Source organism: Balearica regulorum, chromosome 2 (genome assembly GCF_011004875.1).
Source record: "Balearica regulorum gibbericeps isolate bBalReg1 chromosome 2, bBalReg1.pri, whole genome shotgun sequence".
NCBI lineage: Eukaryota > Metazoa > Chordata > Aves > Gruiformes > Gruidae > Balearica > Balearica regulorum.
The window spans coordinates 134,809,861-134,832,675 of record NC_046185.1 but is presented as its reverse complement, the minus strand read 5'-3'; the positions used below and the strand labels follow the sequence as shown (position 1 = coordinate 134,832,675).

Sequence of the window (22,815 nt, the reverse complement as noted above, 5' to 3'; positions counted from 1 at the left end):
ATCAGATTAGGAGCTCTCTTTCAGTGATATTTAGCTGTCTATTGGTTAAGATGAGCTCTGGGAAAGGGAGTTGCTTCAAACTGTGTGGAAAGCAATTCTTAAGTTTACTCTCAAATATGATGGCATAGAGAAAGAAGCAGCATTGCCACTTAGTAACTTTCAACTTAACTGAGGGTTATAAAGCAGTAATCAATGTAAAGCAGCAAGAGTAGTTCATGCAAAGTTTTTAAGGAGGGATGGAAGAACTAATTTTTAAAATTTTTGTTCTCATTTATTTTCTTGCTTGCTTACTTGATTACTTGTTTGCTAAAGAAAACGGTGAGAAAGTATTAAGAAAAAAAAGTCTTCCATTCTTGCAGGAGACTTTACGGCTGCCTCTGGAACGATGGTTTTCAGAGCTCTTTGATCCTGTTGTCTTCTAACCATATGGGGACCTTGCTGGCTGTTATTATGCAGCTCTTCTATTATTAAATAGATTAGTGGTTAGACTACTTGCACAGGGAATGGGAAACCTAGGCTCATTTCTCTCCACCGCTAGGCTGGATTTAATATCAGAGCCCCAATCTCTTAGCGGATGTTATTACCACTGAGGAGATCACAGATTGTTTCTGAACGGGGACCCTCACACCATGCACTGAAGCTGTGCTGCTGTTGGAAAGAGCACTGGGCCAGTAAGACAGAGCATTGATTGGATAAAGCCCATGTATCTAAGGCTATGATCTACCTACTATACATTTATAAATAATGTGAAGTCCAAACAGCTTATATATTTTACATGAAAGAATTGCTGGACAAAGTGGAAACTGCTCTTGGAGCAAGGACTGGCACCTAGGACTTCACAGGCATTGAAGACATGAGCAACTGATGGGCTATAAAGACTATACCAGCATGAGTTTGGGATGACTTGCATTGTTCACAAAGGTCCAACTAAGCTCTGTAACCATGAATTCTACTATATTATTGATTTAGTTGTTATCTCTGTTCTAACAGCATCAATAAACTGCAGTCAAGATCAGGGATCCTCTTCTTTGGACAATACTTACAGTAAAAGAAAGTTTTTTTCAAGAATTTTGAAAAGCAAACAAGAGGCAGTGTCCATAACTAATATTTTCTCATTGTGTTCCATCATAGCTCTAAATCTTTTGTACCAGTGAAAAATGCATGTAAAGCTACTGTTTACTGATTTTGTAAACATTTTCGTCCATATGAATTTTCCTTCCAATAGTAATAGGGAATGTTTATGTCAGCGTCATTGGTGAATTTGGCTCAGTGTATATTAGGCTTTCAGAAGAAATCAAACAATAAACTTTATAGTTTTATAAGAAACTATATAAGTAATAATCAACTCTCTTATCTAAGAGCTCAAAGCTGTTTCACACTGCCAGCCAATCCGAACAGGTCTCATAGAGAGAGAAAATTAAGGTGTCTAAATCTATCCTCCTAAATTTTCCCATAATAGGTTTTCTTTCAATGATGGTTAATTTTTTATCAGAGGACTACCCAGGTTCAGCAGTATGACATCCGCTGAAGTATGGGACTTCCCTTTTGCAATAATGCATTTTATTCTCTTTTCAAGCTTAACGCTGTTCCAGAACTAACTGTTGTTAAAGAATTCTAATACCGGAGGGGATGAAATTCCTTATGTTGGAGAGAGACTAGCAGCTCTATGGCTAGCAGTTTTAATAACAAGAGATGGTTTCTTGCAGCTGGTCAGAGGTTTGGAATGTGAAAAGTTTTCCAGGAGAGGTGGGTAGATTGCAGGTGAAGTGGCCAAATGGGAGAATAATCGCAAATTACTTTTTGGTTCTGTGGATTATCAGACCGTTCCACAATTTTTCATTTGTGAACAGCTACTAGAGCTATAACTGATCATTTGATCAATGCATCCATCTATTACAAATCTTACCCTTCTGTTGTGCTGTGAAAATGACAATAAGAGAAGCAGAAATCTACTTTTAATGGGAGTAAGTTTCATCTCCTTGCCTCAGTCTGTCACTAAAAATAGCGATTGTTTTCCTGCCTGTTTGACCTGCTGCTGTGTGAAGAAATCTTGAAGTCATTTCTCAGCCATATTTTTTTGTCTAGTTGATAGGCAAAAAAACCCACAAAAGCAAAGAAGAGCAGGCTTTTATGATAATGTCATCATCGGCTCCCAGCTTCAAACACTTCTGCGGCTTTTGAATTGTCATTTATAACTTGGAACTGAACCGACCCATAATTCCCTTGATGCATTTAGAGAAATTGATAACAGACTGCTTCTTTTATGGCTCAGAGGAGGCAACTCCAATCACATCACTATTGGCAGTCAATATTATTTTCTGACATGGTTGTAAAAGTATAAAGGGGCTTATGGCATTTGTTTAGATGAGGAATGGGCTCTCAAGCTGTGCTGGGGTTTATGGGTCCAGATTACTTAGAAGCAAAGGGAATATGATGTTTGCAAACAGGATATGATTTTATTTAAGTTTGGGTTTCATACGTTGTTCCCTGGGGATTGTCCTGCAGACAGAAGAGAATTTCACTTTTATCATATGAAATTGGGCAGTTATCCAATCCCCCCCCCTGCTCTCCCCCCACCCTCAAAAGACACTGCTCCAAACTTGTAATGTGCAAAGTCAGATCTTTAAATTGCAAGAGGAGGAGCTGGGGGAGAACACCACCCTGCAAGAAATCAGACTTTTGCAGAATAAATACTTAGTGAGCTGAACAGAGTGCAAAGCTATAAAATCTCTCTACATATTTACAAAACTTACAAAATATTGAGATTTTCTGAATTTTTAATTTCTTCCTGGCATTCTTTACTGTGGTACCTGGACAGTACTACTTTTCTGACCACACAGGAAAAAAACCAATAAGAAAGACAAAATTTCACTAGTGTACAACTTTAGTAAGGAAACGAATTGTTTTCTGCTGCTTCTCAGATCTTCTGCTTCTTCCCTTGATCTTCTCAGTCTGGGCCCAGGAAGAATTTTCAGCCTTTACATATTATGACTCTTCGTTCCTGTTATTTGTATGAGAGCTAATGGTACCTACCTGGTTCCATTACCATGGTACAACAGTGTAAAAATTCAGTGCTGCTTGGTGACAGCATTGTCTCCTTGTAGCAGATTTTAGGCTCCAGGCTGCTTCGGGGTCTCTCCTTATATCTGCATGCAAAATGTAAAGAAATCAGACTGCTTATGGTTCGGGCACTGAAATTAAACATCACTTCTGCACAGGTGTTACAATTAACTTGTGTCCTTCCCCTGTATCCCAGGCTGTGCCAAAATAGATATAGTCCTTGCATACTACCAGCAAAAAGTATGTCTGTTTCCTGGTTTGGGGAAAGCACTCTGTTTTTTTTTCTAGAAGCTCAGCTACTCAATACGATGTCTTCCATCATGAAATCATTAATATACCATGCTGCCAATATATTTGCCTATTAATTTAAACTACTTGACTGAGTAGACTTATTAACCTACTGAAATTTGCCATTTATAACATTTTGGAGCAGATTGCGGGAGACTTCTGGGAATAAAAGACTTGTTTACCTCCTAAGCCTCTCTGGCAGCTACACCATCCCTAAAGAAATTCCAAGATTTAATCAAAACAACCTCACAGGCACATTATACTTTAATTGATATGTTTTGCACAACTATTTAGGACTCAGAGTTACACGGTGTTGACTGTGTGATATTTTCTGTAGAAATCATCAAAATATATGGTCAAAAAGTCCATCCTGGTACCACCCCAAGGCACAACTTAAGGCCAGTGGGGATGGGACCGGAGTAAGGGCTGGAGGTTTGTCATGCCGGAGTATTCAAAGGTCTGCATGCTCAGTCACTTAGTGCAGTTCCAGATAAACTTATTTAGGCTATTCACAGGATGAGGGAATGAGGGTGTAATGTACTCCCAGCTGCTCTGGTGAATGCACTTTTTAGGTGGTATACCCCGCTAGCTCTGGCAGTTCATGAGAGGCAGCTGTTTCAGTGGACTATGTTTTGCAGGAACGGACCGACTGACATCATTACGCTTTAGTCAAGATCTCACGCACAGAGAATTGTAGGCTTTCTAGCTGACAAGCTCACAGCTTCCTTGAGTGGGCAAACTAAAGAAAAAATAGGGAAATGAGAGAAAACCCATACATTTACCTACTTTCAGTTTAGAACAACAGTTCTCTGAAGACTCACTTGTCCAGCTTCATGTACCTAATTTTAGACAAATTACTGAAACAGCCAAAGCAGGACCCTGACCACCCTTGCTTGCTATATATATATATATATAACTGTTAGAGAACCATGTGCATCACCAGAGCAGGAGTCAGTCCACCTAAGATCAGAAGAACTGACTGGAGGTGCTTGATTTCCTTCACTGACAGGGACTTGAAGCAACTGAGTTCCTAATTTTAGGCATATTCATTTTAGAAAAAAAATTTAACAAGTGCGATAACATGAATCTGGATGATCAGAGGAGGAAATATATATTCTTCTTGTACTGAGGTACACAGACTTCATCTCTGGATCTGGAAAGTCTCATTTCTGGGCAAGGATGGGATGGTGCATTTAGCATATCAATACCATGGCCACAAAAAAAAGGAAAAAATCTCTTCACACTAAAGGGCAGATATTCTGTCCCATTCTTGTCCTTTCATGGCACTGAGGTGGCCCTGTGTCATCCACCACAGATGTTTAGACCAGTGAGAGGCAAAACTGTTCAACTGAGATGCATAGTTCCTTGGTATCGCTGCAGGCAGAACAGAACATTTTAGAATAGTCCCAGACTGCTTTAACTTACAGCAGGCAAGGATAGAAAGCTCAGGTGTGGTAATCTGCCAACTCATCAAATACATAGTTTGGTACCTCAGATAATTTTTTTTGCCCTTTTTAACACAAGGACCTTTTTTCCTTGGTACTAGACCAGATTCAATTTGTAAACAAAGATACAGTGCATGGAACACAGAAAATTATTGTGAAGTTAATGAACTACCATAAAGCCAAACCTTTAAAGGTCTTATCTAACTCTGTGCTTTTCCTAAAACCTATTCTGTTGCTAAAGGCCAGCATTATGCAAAGAAGCCTTCTTATTTGCCAGAATATGAAACATTTTTTTTATATATATATATACATATGTTAAATGTAAATAGTGGAATAGTATCATATACAATTTACTAATACTATTCACTCTCCCCAGACTTAATCACACACACACATATGGATTTGATGGGAATTCTGTAACTAAAGTAGAATTCACATTTGCACTTTAAAAACACTTCATGTGTTTATTGATAGAATTTAGCCCCCAAGATGGACAGAAAAGCTTTCGGAAGAGGAAATGTTCATGTGTTGCTTGTCTGAATAAACACCAGGTTCTAGCATAGTTTCATGGTGGCCTCTAACATAAAGATCATATACATCCAAGAAGAAAGCTGAAATGCTATGTATTACTAAAATGTGTTCAGCAGCAAATGATCAAACTTTAAAAAAAAAAAAGACTTGAATTCTGCACATAAAAGTTGTATTTTCTGTAACTGTATGCGTTACAGCCAACTACACGTTGTTCTATCTATTTGCCCATGAACTCCTGGAAACTGCGTGATCAAACATAAGAAGGCAGTTCCACAAGCATTTTCACACACTAATCCATTAAATACTAAAACAAATGTCAAGTTAAATTAATAGAGTACTCAGGGCTAGGTCTGAGTGCAGTAACATTTTTACAAGCATCTGGTGATATACGCCACATATCTGAGACTTGAATCTGGGCCTAAGTGTTTTATTTATGAGTTTTTTCTAAAAACAAGTTCTAATCCACATCTAATCCATGCTATCCTCCCTCCATTCCCCCTACCAATGATCCACACATCACTGTTTCACCAAGGTTTTGAGGTCCTTTAGGGTGTCTAATGTATGCTTTATGAGACTCAGAGATTCTGAATGCCTATCATAAAAGTTAGTTTAAGAGAGTAACCAAATCAAACTATTTCTTCTGAAGATATTCTATTCAGCCTTTAGCTTGACTTAGCCTGATTCTTTTCTGATTCTCATTTGGAATACAAAAGCTATTTATTTTTTAATACAGACCTCACATATATGCTTGTATTTTTACAAATCTTAAGGTGAATTCCCTTTGTACAGAAGTAGGGGTGCTGCATTTTTATCAGTGGCTGACTACTACTATCAGTAACTCTGCTAAGCGTTCAATTATGGATTTTTACTTAGAATTTTTTTTGCTGAGTATTTTCTGAAAATTGGCTTTTATTTGTAATAGTGGGTATATGTACTGTCCACAGTACAGTCCTGAAAGAGGCTTTTGGGGTCAGAATTAAAAGCCTCCAAAATTCTTTTTAGAAGTCCACTTCCATGAATATTATTGCTGATAAATTCTCCTACTGAATTTATTCAAACACAACAGAGAAGTCAATGCAAGCCCAAGTGAATTCCATGGTTTTTGTTTAAGCAATGATTTGTGAAGATCCTTTGAACTATTCATCCCAGCCTAAAGATCATATCCTCTTTACAATTTATTTGTAAACCACACTGGTAGGCAAGAAAATATGAAAAGCTGATATTCTGGGTACTCTTTATGGCAGGCATTTTAGATTAAAGCAGCTGGAAATGACTTTGACAGAACAAATCTCTGATACAGCTGTAAAATGGCAGTAAAAATAAAGGAAGCTCACTGTACACATTTTTCCTAAAGTAGCCTGCTTTTACACACTTCCTGTATGTGGGATTTATGGAAGAGACGTCAGCCATGCAAACGTCTTCTCCTTTGTTCCTTAATGAGAGACATGGCTGACAGGCCATTCATTAGAGGTTGTTCCTTGGAGATGATGTGCACACCTTCACTTCTTTAGTCATGGTGAGATGAAACAGCAGCTGAGAAGCACATCGAGGACCTTTTGCTTCTTAGGGGAAATCACGGAGGTGATGAATGACCACCAGGACATCTGTAGGAGTAGGAGGTGAGAGCTACGAGCGTGGCACCTGGGAAGCTGCGCTGCTCATGGTCAGGAGCAAAGTATTCTGAACTTATGTGCTAATATTTGCTGGCACCAGCTGTCTCCAAGAATGGCAGGCTCCTTGCTGGAAGTGATAGCAAAATGCCACACACAATTTTGAGAGGTTGCAACACTTCAGGAAAATATTTAATTTCTATTTTCATGCCAGAGAACTAAAAAACCACAGTGATGGAAACACATTTGCTCTAAGTGGAAGAGTGTGAGACGCTGAACGCTTTTAAAGCTAAAGCACAGGAATTCGCTCTGCAATACATAAATTTTATTAAATTGCAGTAACACTGAGGAAGCCTGTACTCTCCTATATTATTTCTCAGAGATTTCTTAATCAGTTTATTTACTGCATATAACTACACTGTTGTTAGCTGACTACATTTTATTTACTTCTCAGTTTTATAACCTGTTATATCAAAGGACAGTATTCTTTTTATGTAGTAGTTTTTCCAGATTTGTGTTGAAATGTACCATCCGAAATGCATACTGCCTTAACTTCCATCTAAGAACAGTTGAGTCCAACCTCTGTTCTTTAAAGAAAGGGCAAAGAATCCTTTTAAACTACTGTAAAGAACTGCTACTTTTTAGCTTGTCGTTCAGGATATTGGACATACAGAATATATCACTGCTATCAAAGGATCATCACAGGTCAAAATTTCCATGAACAGGTAGATGACAGATTGCATTTTTGAACTATTCTCAGAGAATAAGTAGAGCATCTGTAGAAGGGACATCTGGTAACTCTAGGAGGACTGGTTTTGATTTTTATGATGGCAACAGTTGTGCAGAGAATCCAGAGTAGGATGAGAAATTCAGTATATTTTCAATTCCTTTCAGGAGGGAAATCAGAATTCCACTGCAGAAGTTGGATTTATGTTAAATCACAAATTGTGTGTGTGTGTGTGTGTGTGTGTGTGAGAGAGAGAGAGAGAGAGAGAGACAGAGACAGAGAGAGAGAGAGAGCAAGCTCTAGGATGCTTTGTCAGAATTCATCCCAAAGCAGTAGCTTGGGCTCTCTTTTATATTGCCATATAGTTATCAGTGGATGTGTATTTAAGGCAACATCAGAGTTTACAATAATAATTTAAGAAAGAAAAATAACTCACACAGATGAATACACCATGCAGGATGTGAAAAATGTAATGGTATGTCAGACTCTGAGCAGCATCTCTGGTCAGCAGAAGATGAGTGAAGACGTTCTCTAGCAGGGGAAGAGACAGGTAAAACAGAAGGCAGTTATAAATGTCTTAAAAATTCTTTAGAATTATTATTCATGCCACTTTCTTGCCTCCCTGAGGTAGGTTCCAGAAAAATGTAAATAGCAGGACAAGTAACATTTCCCGTTTCAGCAACTGCGGTGATTTCAGAAGGGCTTTTAAGTAAACAATCTCTCTCTCAGAGGTGTTTCCATATCCTTCCTCTCCACCTTCACATACACGTGTCACAACTTGAGCACAGTATAAGGAGTTGGTAACTTTCAAACTTTATAGTCAGTCTTCCTTAATATGAAATATTCCAGCCATGAGGGGTTATGGTATAAACTTTCTATCATCTGCTGAAATATCTCTGCTGCAAGGCTTCTTCTTTCTTAGCTTGTTTTCAGTACGCTTAAAATTTTCATTGTGAAAGTCAAGTTATCACATAGATAATTCTTGCAGGAAGCATTCATATCAAGTTCTTTTTGTAGCGCAAAGCAGGGAATTTCTGCACACAGAGCTTGAAACATTAGTTGCATTCAGTCGGGAAAAGTTACCTACATTTCACTTAAGTCATTCCGTTCCTCTTTAATGCCTCCACATCCACTTCAGGGACAGGTAGCTTAATTTCTATCATCTGTAGCTTTACAGAGTATTAGCTTTGCTACACACATGCCAATGATTGAGCTATACTAGATGTGCTTGAAAAAGCCTACAACCAACAGTGCTCATTCAGGAAACTCGGAGTGAAGTAAATCCATATGTGTGTTAGAAAGTCAGCGTTCAGATAGGGTTCATATTTTCTGGCTTTTGGCGCAATTGTGCACAATCCTTCTTTGAAGAGCTGCAGCAATGATAGCATTTTTGATAATGAGATGTGTAGTATGCTCATAGTTTAAAACTGACATTTTGGTGCTTTGAAAAAATGTTCTTTTTCATTTTGTTAGACATTCACAATGTTTTCCTACTCTGACAATTTTTTAAAGGACTTTTAGAAAATAATATATATAATTAAGCAGGAAAAAAAGGGCTAAAATTCTGTGTTAGAATTAAGCTACAAATCCTGTATTTTCTGTAAATTTTGTTTAACATTGGAAAAAAAAATCCTACTCAAGATAGGGTTTTTGCTGAATTCTTTGGCTGTTTCAAAGCACTTGCAGAACAAAAATAACCTCTTATAAAATTCCATCTGACTTTTTCATAGTCTGTGATTCAGAAAGCATCGCATTTGTCACAAATTCATGTATGCTTAGCATCTAGATAGACTGTCAGCTACATGTGATATACACATGAACTAGAACCAGAAACCAGTGTCTAATCCTATTCCCTTTACTTGTGTAAAATCCAACCATTTCATCTCACACGAATAAAGAAAATCATGCCTAGTAGGATTTTACATAGCTGCATTTCATATACAGCATGACAACTGGGCTAGCTAGTAACTGTAATTTTAGTGCGTTTGCCATTTATATCACTATATTTCAACAGCAATTTAGAAAGTAAACATTGACTAACACTAAAAGAAAATCTCTGTTTAAACCCCTGAAACAGTTAAGGCAATACATAGTGCTAATAGAGATATAAAATGGAGTGGGATGGCATTTTCCATTTGTTACAGCTAAAGTGTTGGCTGTAGGATGAAAATTTTTCTAGGTTGTTCTTCATGAGATGCTCCTCAGAAATTCAGTTGGATTTTGCATGAATATGAAATAGATTTTGACATTGAAGTTTATAATACTGTGCCTTTTCAGGGTAATTATTCATATGTTTGTGTCAGATTTCTTGTATTATCATAACTGTGCACTAAAATATGCAGCTTCTGTTGGCTACCTCTGGCTTTGAGAATTTACCATTTATTACATCTACCAGGCCCAAGAGATCAGCTAAAATATCCTGAATTTCCAGTGTATGTTTAGGTGGTCATTTTTGAAAATTCCTCAGGAAACACTGTTTTGTTTCCTGATTGCCCATTTTTACTTCCAGTCCTGGTAAAATTAGGTAGCAGTCATTCAAGTGGTCTGAAGGAAATTTTTCAGTGGAAGATATTCGGTCTTATTGTCCCAGTTCAGTCTCCTCACACTCAGCTGAAAGCAGAAAATGATAAATGCCGTATCCTGGCCAATACTCAGCATTCGGTGGTTGGAGAGACTGCCGTCTCATGTGTCAGAGCAGACAACTGCCTTGAAGAGTGGGTACTCTCAAGCTGTGGTTACAATTTTAACTTAATCGGCCTTCCTGGAAATGAATCATAGTCCCTCTGAGGATGCAGGCTCCTGCTCGTGCCCTGGTGTACTGAGCAGCTGCCATTGAATCATTTTCATCAGCCACTCCTTCATGTTAACCTTAATTTGCTAGCCATAAAAATGGTAAGAAAGTACTCCCTCCCAGTCCTCTTGTTGATACTTCTTTATTTAAAGTACTGCACAGTATTTTTCAAACTTTATTATGGTTTGATTAAATTGATTTAACCGATGACCTCTACTTATTTATCTCCTTATTTGTTTTAAAAATTAAAATTGATTCACAGTTGCTTTAAAGCAATAGAGACACAACCTGAAGGTCTGCCTAATGTTAAATATGTCTTTTTTTTTTTTACTGCTTTTTTTTATTTATTTCTTGTTGTAATTTTCTTAGTTACCTATTGATTTGTGTGCATCGTCGGGAAAGCTACTTAATTTCTCTAAATCTCAAGCTACCAATCTGCAAAAAAAAAATATAATAAATCATCCCGTATCAAGCTGATGATGCTTGTGTTTGTACAACAGTTTGAGTTTCTCAGATGAAAACACATTGTGCTGTTATTACTGTTATTCTAAACTTTGCAAGCAAAATCCAGTCTCTTACTCAGGTCTATTGTGAATACGGACTATTTTCAATAGTTCTGCTGCATGCGCACAAAACTGATCAAAACGATAGAAAACTCAGGTCCAGTACACAGAAAAATAAGATCAATTTAGTAGCTTGAAATATAATATTATTGTAACAGTAATGGCAAAGAGATTTGACAGGTGTAGAGAAGATCAAACTTCTTTCTGTTTCAAATGACTAATCAGAGAAATTCCTCAGAACCTCCAGAGTTGAGTAGCAGTTGCATCCATTTTCAATTACTTGATTTCTTTCTTTCTTTCCTTCTTTTTTACTTTCCTTTTTTTAAAAAAAAAAAAAAAAAAAAGAAATTAGGAACAGAAGCTTCTGGTTCAAACTGAAAACATGTCTCAGTGTGCTTGGAAGTTATCCAGATAGCATCTGCCACAGTATTTTGTCTATCCATAAACGTTTTTCTTTTCATGATAAATTTGTATGGTATGATACAATTAAATGCACTTCCCATGGAGCATCGAGGAAGTCTGGCTGTCTCTTTGGATGACTTTTTCAGACTATTTCACACCATCATGTCTGCTTGGCACAATATCATACAAGGGATATACAACATTTCACCTATATTTTTGGTATGTTTCTGTAAATAGTTACTAAAAATAGATTTCAAAAGTAAAATTTTAGTATACCGATAGAGTGCTGCTTAGCTATCTTTATAATATTTCCTTTATAATATTTTATCCTTCTATTTTATATAATATGCATGTAACGTTTTATGTGTCACCCTTGCTCATTTAGAAGGCACAAAAGATAATTTTCTCTCCTTTAAATAACCACATTCATCTGTTACAAAGCTGGACCTAAAGCCTTTCAGCCAAAACTTATCAGTTTGTCAAAATGGAGATAGAGGAAGGGCTGCACTTTATTTTATTTTATTTTATTTTCTCTCTACGGCAATGGTGACTACTGACATTAATCTAAACAATTAATCATTCTGATTTCAGTCACTTAAGAATGACTCCTGCCTGGGTAGGAAAGATGAGTGCTTACTGCTCTTTTTTCTTTTTTAAAAAAAAGGGGTAATGACCTGAGCTGCTGGTGAGTTTTGGTGGCACGGGTTGCCCACGATGGCTGCTGGAGCCAGCGGCGGCCGTCGCCACGCTGGCAGGTCTCCGTCCCCCCTGCCGGCACGAGGACCCGGCGCGCGGCATCTGGCATCCGGCGAGCAGGCCCGTCCCGGCCGATGTAACGCTGTTTGTAATGAGAAATCTAAACAGGGAATGGCAGCGAGGCATGACAGGAATGTGTTTCCATTGGAGAAGCCCGTGCAGAGAAAAAGCATAAGCAAAGCCATGTCCAGAAGGCCTTTCAGCTGGCCAGGACGGAAGACTGATGTTATTGTACATGGGCTGTCACGCTGCCAGCCCTCCCTCATGGGTTTGTTTTCTCTCATGCTCTCCCTCTCCCTCTCCCTCTCCCTCTCTCCCCTGCCTTCCTCCTGGGGCTGGCTGTTTGCTCAGGTGGACAGTGACACCGTTTGGAACGAGCTGCACTCGGCCGGGGCGGCACGCATGGCGGTGGGCTGTGTCATCGAGCTGGCGGCCCGCGTGGCCTCCCGGGAGCTGAAGGTGAGGTCCGGCCGCGCCGTGGGTGGGAGAGCCAGGGTGGTGGAGGCGGGGGGGGGGGGCGCTGAAGGGAGGCGTTGTTCAACTGCTCTGCTTCGGGGAGGGTGGTGGGAGGAGGGCCGGGAGGGCGGCCACGAAGGTGTGGCAGCCCGGGCGGCTCTTCCAGGCCTTGTCAGGGATGGTCTTGCTGAAGCAGTGGAGGGGACTTACAGCTCAGGGTTGCTACAGCCCAAGGTGAAGTCACTCATAGCGTGCACATCTCTGGCAAGTGGCTGTGGCACTGCCTTTTGAAGTGAATTTTTTAAATATTTTTTTTTTTAATATGGTTGTTTAGTCACGTGCGTAACCTCAGGATACCACCCAGAGAGAGGGTGTGCAGGCTAGGGGGAAGAGGGAGGCGGCTGGTGAGGAGAGTGGCGACCCAGGAGGTGCCTTTCCACCAGGCTGGCCGCCTTGCGTTCTTCTCCCTCGCCCCCTTTCCTTTCCTAGCTCCGTTCTGCGCGATCTGCAAGGCATGATGTACAAAACCCAAATTATCCCCAGTCTAAACAATTTATAAAAGCTCCAGCCCTGACGGACTTTGACATTTTATTTGGTATTTTAACAGCCCTATTTAAAGGTACACCATGTGCAGCCGGAGTGCAGGCTTGCCCCAATAAACATTGTTGGAGCTAACATGTCTCCTTAATGAAACTGTTTATTCACTTCCCCATCCAAATACTAATGGATTCAGTCCTGTTTCCAAAATCAAGATAGAAATAAATATTTTAGAATTAGCATTGTACGATGATTTTTAAAATTCCAAAATGTTTTTGAACTTGAGAATTCTCTTCCTGCATATCTGTCTTATTTCAGTCAAAATACATTAGCTACATATTTGGCAAGAGGTACATATGTTTATTTGTATATATACATAGGCAGAGAATATACAGGTACATAAATGACAGAGTGCTCAGGTGAAATGCAGTACTATAGCTCTGACCCAATCAAATGCAGTTACTAAACTTTCGTATTCAGACACCGAAATCATTAGCCAGGTACTACACAAAATGTACAGATTTTGAAAGCTCAGATCAAGGACAAGGCTCATCATATGGGATCCTCTTGTGCATCCTTTCTGATGGGTACTTCATCCTCATTCGGCTTTTTGGGGGCAGTAGGATTCAATACACAACTCACTGTGCATTATTCCCACCCAATGGGACTAATGAAAGTGAAGAATGAGTTTTTAGCTAGTTTTTACCTTTGGTGACTGTAGGACATACATATAAGGCAATATAAAAGCAAGTTTTGATGAGAATAATGAGATATATCCTGTGTGCAGTTGACATGAGCAGGGTCTACTGCAGAATCCTTACCACTTACCTCTGTACATTTGTGGCATCTTTCCAGAATGTGAATGCTCTTGGTTGTTTATGTGTGTGTGATGGACAACTGAAAAGAATCAAACATCAGCCACTATAAGACCTTGGTTGCTACTGGTGTTGCAACAGTCTGTAAACAAATATTTTAAATTTAGTACTAGTTTGTAGTTTAGAGGAAAATTATTGTTGATCCTAAATAGAATCTTTGTCTACAGTGCAGATAATTGAAGCAGTCTCATGCAACCTCCAGTTGAGACATAGGAAAGGTAATTGTTTAATAGATGTGCCAAGTAGTTGGTTTATACCAAACCGTCAAGTAAACAGGAATGAAAAGGATTTGCTGTGAAATAGAATGGTGAATACTCATGCCATTCCTGAAAGGTGTTTATCTAACCTGCTCCTATACTTCCAGCATGAAGCCCAGTGACTTACATGCCACCATGCCAACTGTATGAACTAACAATCTGCATGTGGTATTTATAATTTAAGGTTATGGAAAGGTTATTAAGGCATGACTGACAGCAGAAAAGCATGCTAGCAGAAGTTCTGGAAATGCACCAATACTGACATTAGCTATTTTGGCAGAGTCCTCCTGTGTTTGCTTTCTTACTGCATCCATACAAACCCAGGTTTTGCTGGCAAGTTGCTCCCAATACCTTCATATGGTAAACAACATCAGGGGGAATTTTGCAGTGTATTCTAGGGCTTTCTACAAGGTTTTCAGGATGAGATTGTAGGTAGCTGTAAGATTTTAGCCCCACAGATCTGTATGTTCCAATCTACCTTTGATTTTACATGTTGCTTTTCCATCTTGCTGCCATTTTCCCTCTAGAAACGTGTGTTGTATTGATCAGCTGTTTCTAGTACAGGGAAAATGCCAATTCTGTAGTATATTTGTGAAGGTCTGAGAGGATACTTCCATGATCTCTACTGATATCTCTTGCTATTACATGGAGTGATAGTAATAGATTGGAACTATAGGTACATGCTGTTAAGAAAAGAGTTGAGACTATAAAATAAATTATGAAAGTCTGCAGAACAATTGAGAGATTCACTACAAAGCTGAGCCAAACTTGTATGCAAGGAAAAAGGTTCTTTTCTTTATTCTGAATTTCCTGAGACTATCAGTCCCATTTCACACAGGTCTCGTCTGAGAACAGCAACATTTTGTTCATCTGATTTGGACAGTGTTCAAAAACTGACCAAGAGTTAAGAGTTCTCCTCACTGTAGTTCAAACCCCTTGTGAGACATCAGATTTCTTTGATCTCCTTCACTAAAGGGGAAAGCATCGATATGACAGTGCTAAGCATGTAAAACAATAGTGTTTACTGAAATTCTACTGCTGCCGTAATAGTAAATAACTCTGGTGGTAGTTTTTTTTTTTTAAATCAGGACAAGTTGTCCCTTCTCTGGGGAGTCTTAATCTGGATTTTGTTTTATTTGACAAACAATCAAAATGAAGGATTTGGGGAGTTTGTTTAGTAATATAATGAGCACTCATTGAGATCCATTTGATACACTTGTGAGATAATATTTAGTAGAGAATAAAGAATCACACCACTGGAATATATAGTATTAAATGTGATGTTATACTGAGTAGAATGCTATGCTTTTCCTTTTTTCATGGATTTATTTATATGTATGATCAGTATCATCTTGGCAATATTACAATAGGAGATGAGCCTAAATATTGCATGAAGGTCACCTTTTTTTTGAGCTTTTTAAAATTTAGGAAACCTGCCGATGCATGATGAGGTATTTATGTTATATGGAATGGGTGCCACAGCTCTCCTACCTAGCTGTTTTTCTGTATCTACCTTTGCTGCTTTCTCATTTCCCCAATTATGTAGATGGCTTTTAATAATCTGCTGGCTGACCACAGATCTTTACAAGAGTGGAGTATGCATAACTGGGTGAATATAAGTCCACTGGAGTCATTAGCTATATCTAATAAATAATTTTAACAGATCAGAGAAGTCTTATGATATATTCCTTGGGGCTTGGGGAAGAAATACAGGTACTGCCCTGCATATTTCTTGCATGCAGTATAGCTCGTAAACTTGGAAATCATGGTCTCTGGTCCCTACCTAAGGATTGCACCTTCAGAAAGAGGTCCCTAAAAGATTTGTATCTGCAGAGAGAGCATTTCTTTCCTAGAAGTGTCTCCTAAGGATCTCTTTCCAGAGGAAAATAGAGATGTGCTAGAAGTATGTTGCAAAAGGAACACTCGCAGTGTCCCAGTCACTCCTCAGCAATAACAAGGCAGATTTTAGGAGCACGTGATCAAATGACTTGGTGGCACTGGGAGGTGCTGTCCTGCCCTGCCTTCTCAAATATTTATTTCCCAGCCCAGCCCAGCCCCGCTGCTTCCCTGACGTTGACTCTGATGCTCAGCTCAGTTCACCTCACTCCCTGTCGGCATGCTAACTCAGCATGCTGGGCACAAAGGGACTCTCCCCTTGCCTGCACCCGGCTATCCTGCCCAGCAGGCGCTTCCCTCCTACTGCTGAACTGGACGAGTACAGAGGTCATCCAAACCCCACATTAAACAAGACTTAGAAGAAAATAAAGGAGGGTTTCTGCATTTGTGGTCTCTCTTGAGTTTCAGATTTCATTTGTAACTCTTAGAGCCTGCAGAGAAGCTCACCTTTAGGACTTAGCTTGTCAAATTATTGTTTTTTTTTTCTGAAAGAGTTTAGGTTGTTGATATTTCCATTTTGTTAACCAAATTATTCATGCTGATGTTGCCACCTTTTTTGTTGACGTATATTAGGTATTCCTACTTCTCAGAAGTTGGAATTAAGATAGTTGGTTATGTTAGTATGATAATTTTGCAATAATTATACATTGTTGAATAATGTCCTTCAAAAAATTATTTATTCTTTTAATGGTTGTTTTATTGTGTGCTGTTTTGTGAACATTAAATGTGTCTTAATTTCTTTTCTGATAATAAATTGTACATTTCTCTGACTGACCCTTAATATCTTACAATTGACTGGGAGGAAAAAAATGGTACCAGTGAAAAATAGAATTTAAAAAGAGTACACCTAACAAGAACCTCTTTTTCAAATGGGAGGTGACTTTCCATCACCATGAGCAACTCAGTGCCAGAGCAGAGACCTTGGAACTACTGAAAATCCAAAGGAACATTTCTGAAATGTTTTTCTTCAGCCTCAGATGACCCCATTCAGTAATATTATAAGCTGGAATTAATTATTTTAAGTATAGTACCCATAATAAGGATTACTGTCTTGTTTACATTGCATATCTTTTAAATATGTCAACCTTGGCGATGGCAGCACTCTTTTCTATGATAGAAGCACATTGGCACCATATATTTTTAATTTTAAACAGAAGAGACCTACACAATAAAGTATATTATATATAAAAGTAGGATTTGTACAGTTATTCCCTATTTTTAAAAGTGTGTGAACAAATTAAGAAGCACTTTTGCAAAAGAACACTTAAGAAAAAAGGCACATAAGTTAAAATCATGGTCTGAGACTGTCTTGAACATCCAGTTCAGCTGAATCAAGTGAAGCACAAGCCCTTTCTCTGCCTTATCATAGGTAGGTGTGTGTGCATGTGCACACACACCCATGTGTAGAGTTCCCTGTTGGTAGTTAGGGGTCATTTAACAGAATGAAAGTAATTGAAATGAGTTTCCTCTGAACCAGAATCTGATACGTTCCTGGGATGGTTCTTTCTGATATGTCAGGTTGAATCAATACCAAAATAAACCTCCTGCATTTGGTCATTGCTACTCTGGTGTCTTTGTATAGTCTGTGGATAACTTATACTGAACTTGAAACTCTCATTCCCAATGAGCTAGGTTATTACTGGTCTCAAGGCCTTTGTCACACAGGGCTATGGAGGAATCATCATACAGTAAATTGTACTAATCTAGTGAATAAGCAGAATTAGTTTAATCAACCCCCTCCCCCACAAGCTCTTAATTTTCTAGTCATAGAATCATAGAATCATAGAATGGTTTTTGGGTTGGAAGGGACCTCAAAGATCATCTAGTTCCAACCCCCCTGCTATGGGCAGGGACACCCTCCACTAGAGGGTCTTAAAAATATTCTGTATAAAAATCACTCAGTCATCTTTCACAGCTCCACTGCTATGTTTTCTTAGAACAAAACCAAGAATGATGTATCTTTCTATAGACATAATAAACAAAAAGAGCTGAAAAAATGTCTCCCTGGTCCCACAGTGTCCTCCCTCCAGTAAAGCTTCAAGCCAGCAAATTTCCATGCCTGTCTGAACAAAACCAAACCCCACACAGCTCTTCTGGTTACCTACGAAAATCTCCTTTCCTGGGAAGTGCTCTGTGCTCAGGTGCCTCCTGGGCAGTAGTCCTCCTGCAGGCTCTGCCCTACCCTTCTTTCTACCACCCTGTCTCACCGTCTGCCTTACAACAGTCTCCCTCTGCCTTAAAAAAAAAGTCTGAGTGATGTGTGGCACCCCCAAAAAGAGACCAGGCACAGCATTTTTATCAATGTATAGCGTGTAAGAAACAGTAACAAATGAATGCTTATTTTATTAGTGTTAAAGATATGATCGATAAAAACTATCAAGTCACCAAGTCTTTTAGGTAGTAGTTTGTATTCTTTGCTTTTACAAAGTTACAAAATTATAAAATTTTATATGGAACCATCTCTTAGATACTTTATCCCAGCAATTATGGTTATATTTATAGCTGAATGACTGTTATTATTTCATATAGCAGTACAACTTTAATTATATGTGTGGTACATAGCTTATCTCCATGACCACTCAGTTCTTAAAACTCTTTGGCTGTTTTCTTTCCCAATATAGTTAACACTAGCTGTGGCTAAACAGGCCATCACAGTTGTATATAAGTTAGCCTGCAAGCACCAACTTTTCGTGTATATTTTCTGGTGCTAAGACCTTCAGGAAAGCACACAGGGAACTCTTTGTTTCCATCACAGAGTTAAATGTTTAATCTCCATTTCTGTGTTCTTGGCCTCTACTAGCTTCCTCTGCAAGACAAAATGGTATTCCCTCATGTCCATTACTGTTTTCTTGGCAAATCTATGTGCTACTAATACTGCTCTGTTAAATCATGGGTTCTTGTTCACTGCATTCATAGACCCCCAGGGCCAGATACTGGCTCCTGCTCTGGCAATATGAATAGCTTGTAAAATTGTCCTAAACAGGTACCTGAGGATTGCCTCGGCCTTACACCACTCACTCTTATACTTACCCTCCCTGCTGGATGGCATAGCTTGGGATCATGTTACAGCATAAGTGACACTGGTAGAATATGGTTATCTTCTTCAGGCTACCGGTTGCAAGGGGATTGTTGTAGGCAGCCAAGACTTAAAGCAGCCTTGATGTTTGTTATTGTAGGAGTTAACTAAGCCAGAGGTAGCAGGGTTAAAGATGGCACTAAGACCACTTCAGGGGTTACACCCTGTCAGATATACTGTGTGGAGGACCTTTTAAACGTAAAGAAGTAGGGTTCTGTATAACTTTATAAGGATACAAGGTTGTATATATATAAAACATAAGGAAAATCAATTCTGACAAGAGGAATGGATACATTTCTGTGTAATAACTAAAGAAGTTTCTACAAAAAACAAGAAGTCTTAGCTTCAGTGATTTGTTTCTCATTCTGAAGGCTGTGCACATTGAAGCAAAAATAAAACTTTTCCATTAAAAACAAGTGAATGTCCAAGAATGCCATGTTTAAGCACTGCTAATTTTAAGAGCTAAGTGCTAGATAGGTTAAGGGATTTGGACATGTAGAAAATAGAAACTTTAACACCAGACTTTAGGATGATGTTGAGCTTCAAGTGTGGAATCCAGACCATGAGTTAGGTACCTGGTCTCCATATGAAATACACAGAGGTTCCTGAGAAAGCTCTCCTTAACAATGTGTGCAGCTGCAATTAGCTAGTGCGCAGGGAAAAGTTCTGCTGAGAAATTTGCTCATCACTAGCGATTACACCCATTTTCCTGAAAGCTTTTTTCAAAGGTTATGAACTTCTGAACAGAATCACAGAATCAAAAGAGCAGTTGAGGTTGGAAGCGACCTCAGGAGGTCATCTGGTCCACCCCCCCTAGTTAAGCAGGGTGAGATAGAGCTAGTTACCCAGGACTATGTCCAGATGGCTTTTGTATGTCTCCAGGGATGGAGACTCCACATCCTCTCTGGGCAACCTGTTCTATTGCTTGGTCATCATCATGGTAAAAGAGCGGTTTTTTATGTTCAGGTGGAGTCTCCACTGTTTCAATTTATGCCTATTGCCTATTGAAGAGTTGGGATAGATGGCATCTTTCATACAGGGGGTTGCAGCTTAAAATACAAGAGCTTCAATTCCTTGTCTTTTCAGCTGGAAGGAACCAGTTTTTAAACTCCATATAAAACTGTCTTATCTTAAATTTGAGTTTCAATGGTGGTGTTTTGTTCTCTATTGAAGGACTGCTACTCTGCAGGAAATAATTAAAGATTCATAAGTTTGAATAAGAACTGAGGAAGAGCATGACTCTAGACCTATTGTTAGAAAATTCAATTAGACTGAAAAGATGTGTCTCAAGATCTACTTTATGGACCACGAAATCTAAATACATAAACAGATATGGGAAGAATATTTACAAATTCATCCCCATGTTGAAGAAGGTGTTGAACCTGAGTCTTCTACTGCTTCAGTAAGTGCTCTTGGAGTTCTTGCTGGGGTTCATTGCTATTTCTTGCATGACACTGGCTTTTCTTGGAGTCAACAAAAAGCTGGATGATTTTACCAGAGTATGCACTGCTTCTCAGCCAGGCTTCTTGGCATGCCTGGCGTGCCAGACTGTCTGGGTTGCTTTTGGTCCACTTGGAATCTAGGCAGAGCAAGCCCCTCACTGTTAACTGAAAGGAAGAATGATTCACACCTCGCCACAGTCACCATATATTGCCCTAGGGAACAATTGCCTGTGCCTAGTTTTACCTCCTTGTATAATAGAAACACCAGTGGAAATCTACTGTAGATGGTCAGTCCCAAGCCCTGGAGTAACCGCCTGCGTCATGGTATTGTCTTGAGTGCTTGTCTTGGAAAGATTCAGGGAGAGGTATAGTAGATGCCCAAGCACGATGTAGCCCAACACTCTAACTTACAGAAGGGAATCAACTTCACCACCAAAGACAAGAAGGCCACAGTAGGACATACACCTCTGTTCTTTGAAAATCAAGCATCCAGCTACCTATTTGGCATCATGAAAGAAGAGAATGCTTAGCTTAATGTGGAAAAAGACTAACATTTTTTTCTTAGTTTTCATTAAAGATCCAACTGGCTGGGTCTATCTGCAATGGATCTTCTTTGTAAACTGAGTTTGGGTGGACTTCTCTTTGTTGCTCAAATATGCACAGATTTTAGAATATCTGTATTCAGGCTTTACTCTTTATCCTTTAACTAAAGGTAATCATATAATGGCAGAGACATGAATCCTTTTTCTAATGTTCATGTCTGTCAGTCAGTTTAATGTTCTGTCTACCCATAAAGGTGTCTGTATCCTAGTATAAATAAGGCTCTGTACAAAAATGCTTCGAATTTATGTGTGTTGGCTTCATTTTCAACATATTGCTCTGTGTTAGTCTTTCTATCTTTAAAGCAGATTTTTGCCTTTCTGTCTACTGTACTGAGCTCACTGTCTGGTATTTAAATATTGCCTAAATAGATGAATTCACGTTCTGTTGTACTAATGTACAATATGTTCATACAAAGTTTGAAAGTAGGAGAGATGAAATGTTTTCTCATCTGCACAAAAGTTGCTGTTAATACTGTATGGTAACTAGTTTTCAGTGTTTGGAAAACTTTGATTCTATTATATGTTTTATCATCAATATAACATATGCACTGTATTTAAAAAAAAAAAAAGAAAATTTTCCCTGTAAATACTGAATTTCTTGTACTGTAAAAACACATTAAAAATGGTCACAACACTGATGTGAATGTCTTGCATGCTTATGGAGAATTGTAGTAGTTAACTTGAGCTCTGATAGCAGAAATTAGCTAGCTATAACAAAACAGGGCTTTCAAGCAGTTTTGTCAAAGTAAGGGAACAGAAAAGAGAAGCCTGTGCTGTATTTGTCATATTGTCAGAAAAAGCAGTTGTTGATTTTTTCTGTCTCTATATTGCCCCATGAAATCCTCCCTGAGATAATCATCTTAATTATATTGATCTTTTGGGAATGCTGATAAAGTTAGATGATAATGAGCTGTGAGCTGAGCAGGGGCAGCTGTAAGCCTTACATGGACTTTTTCCAAATTTTTACAAATATCGAGAGAACAAAATACAGGTAGCCTGATGCTCTCTCCCTTGTAATACCCTCTTCTCTGAGTCTATTTTCACTTCGTTATCTGCACATTCCTCAGCATACACATACTTTGTTTTTTCATAAATGTTACAAGAGAATTCTTCACAGAATTCTTCTCTAAGTCATATTTTGTGTGAAAAGGAAATGTTAAAAAGTCCTCAGAAGGATAAGAAATAGTGTTTTAGCTAAGAGTGTAAAGCTGGTTTGGTTCTGAAGATTAGTGAAGTCCACAAGGCCTTTTTTTTTTTTTTATGGCGTGTTTGATGTATAGGCAATTTATATTCCACCCTCAGGAATGCCTGCCTAAATATGAGTGTATGTATTTGTTCTGTCTTTAGGTTTTTGGGGGTTATTTTGTTGTGGTTTTTTTTTTTAAATGTGGACATTTAATACAAAAATTATGTCAAATCCTCCAGATTCTTTAAATGGTGGCCAGAAGAATCACTCTTACAGATGTACTCCACTTGCATTAGAAGTTAAGTTTACTGTAAT

General features: G+C 38.7%; 1 protein-coding gene across 4 annotated transcripts in view; it reads left to right on the top strand.

Moving 5' to 3' along the window:
• The window catches only part of HDAC9 (histone deacetylase 9), a 484,789-nt gene that overhangs the window by 358,065 nt on the left and 103,909 nt on the right, over nt 1-22,815 (top strand). For all 4 annotated transcript variants that reach the window (XM_075746058.1, XM_075746055.1, XM_075746057.1 and 1 more), the window contains one exon: nt 12,525-12,632. In XM_075746058.1, the coding sequence (XP_075602173.1) occupies nt 12,525-12,632 (108 nt within the window). The remainder of the gene's footprint in view (nt 1-12,524; nt 12,633-22,815) is intronic.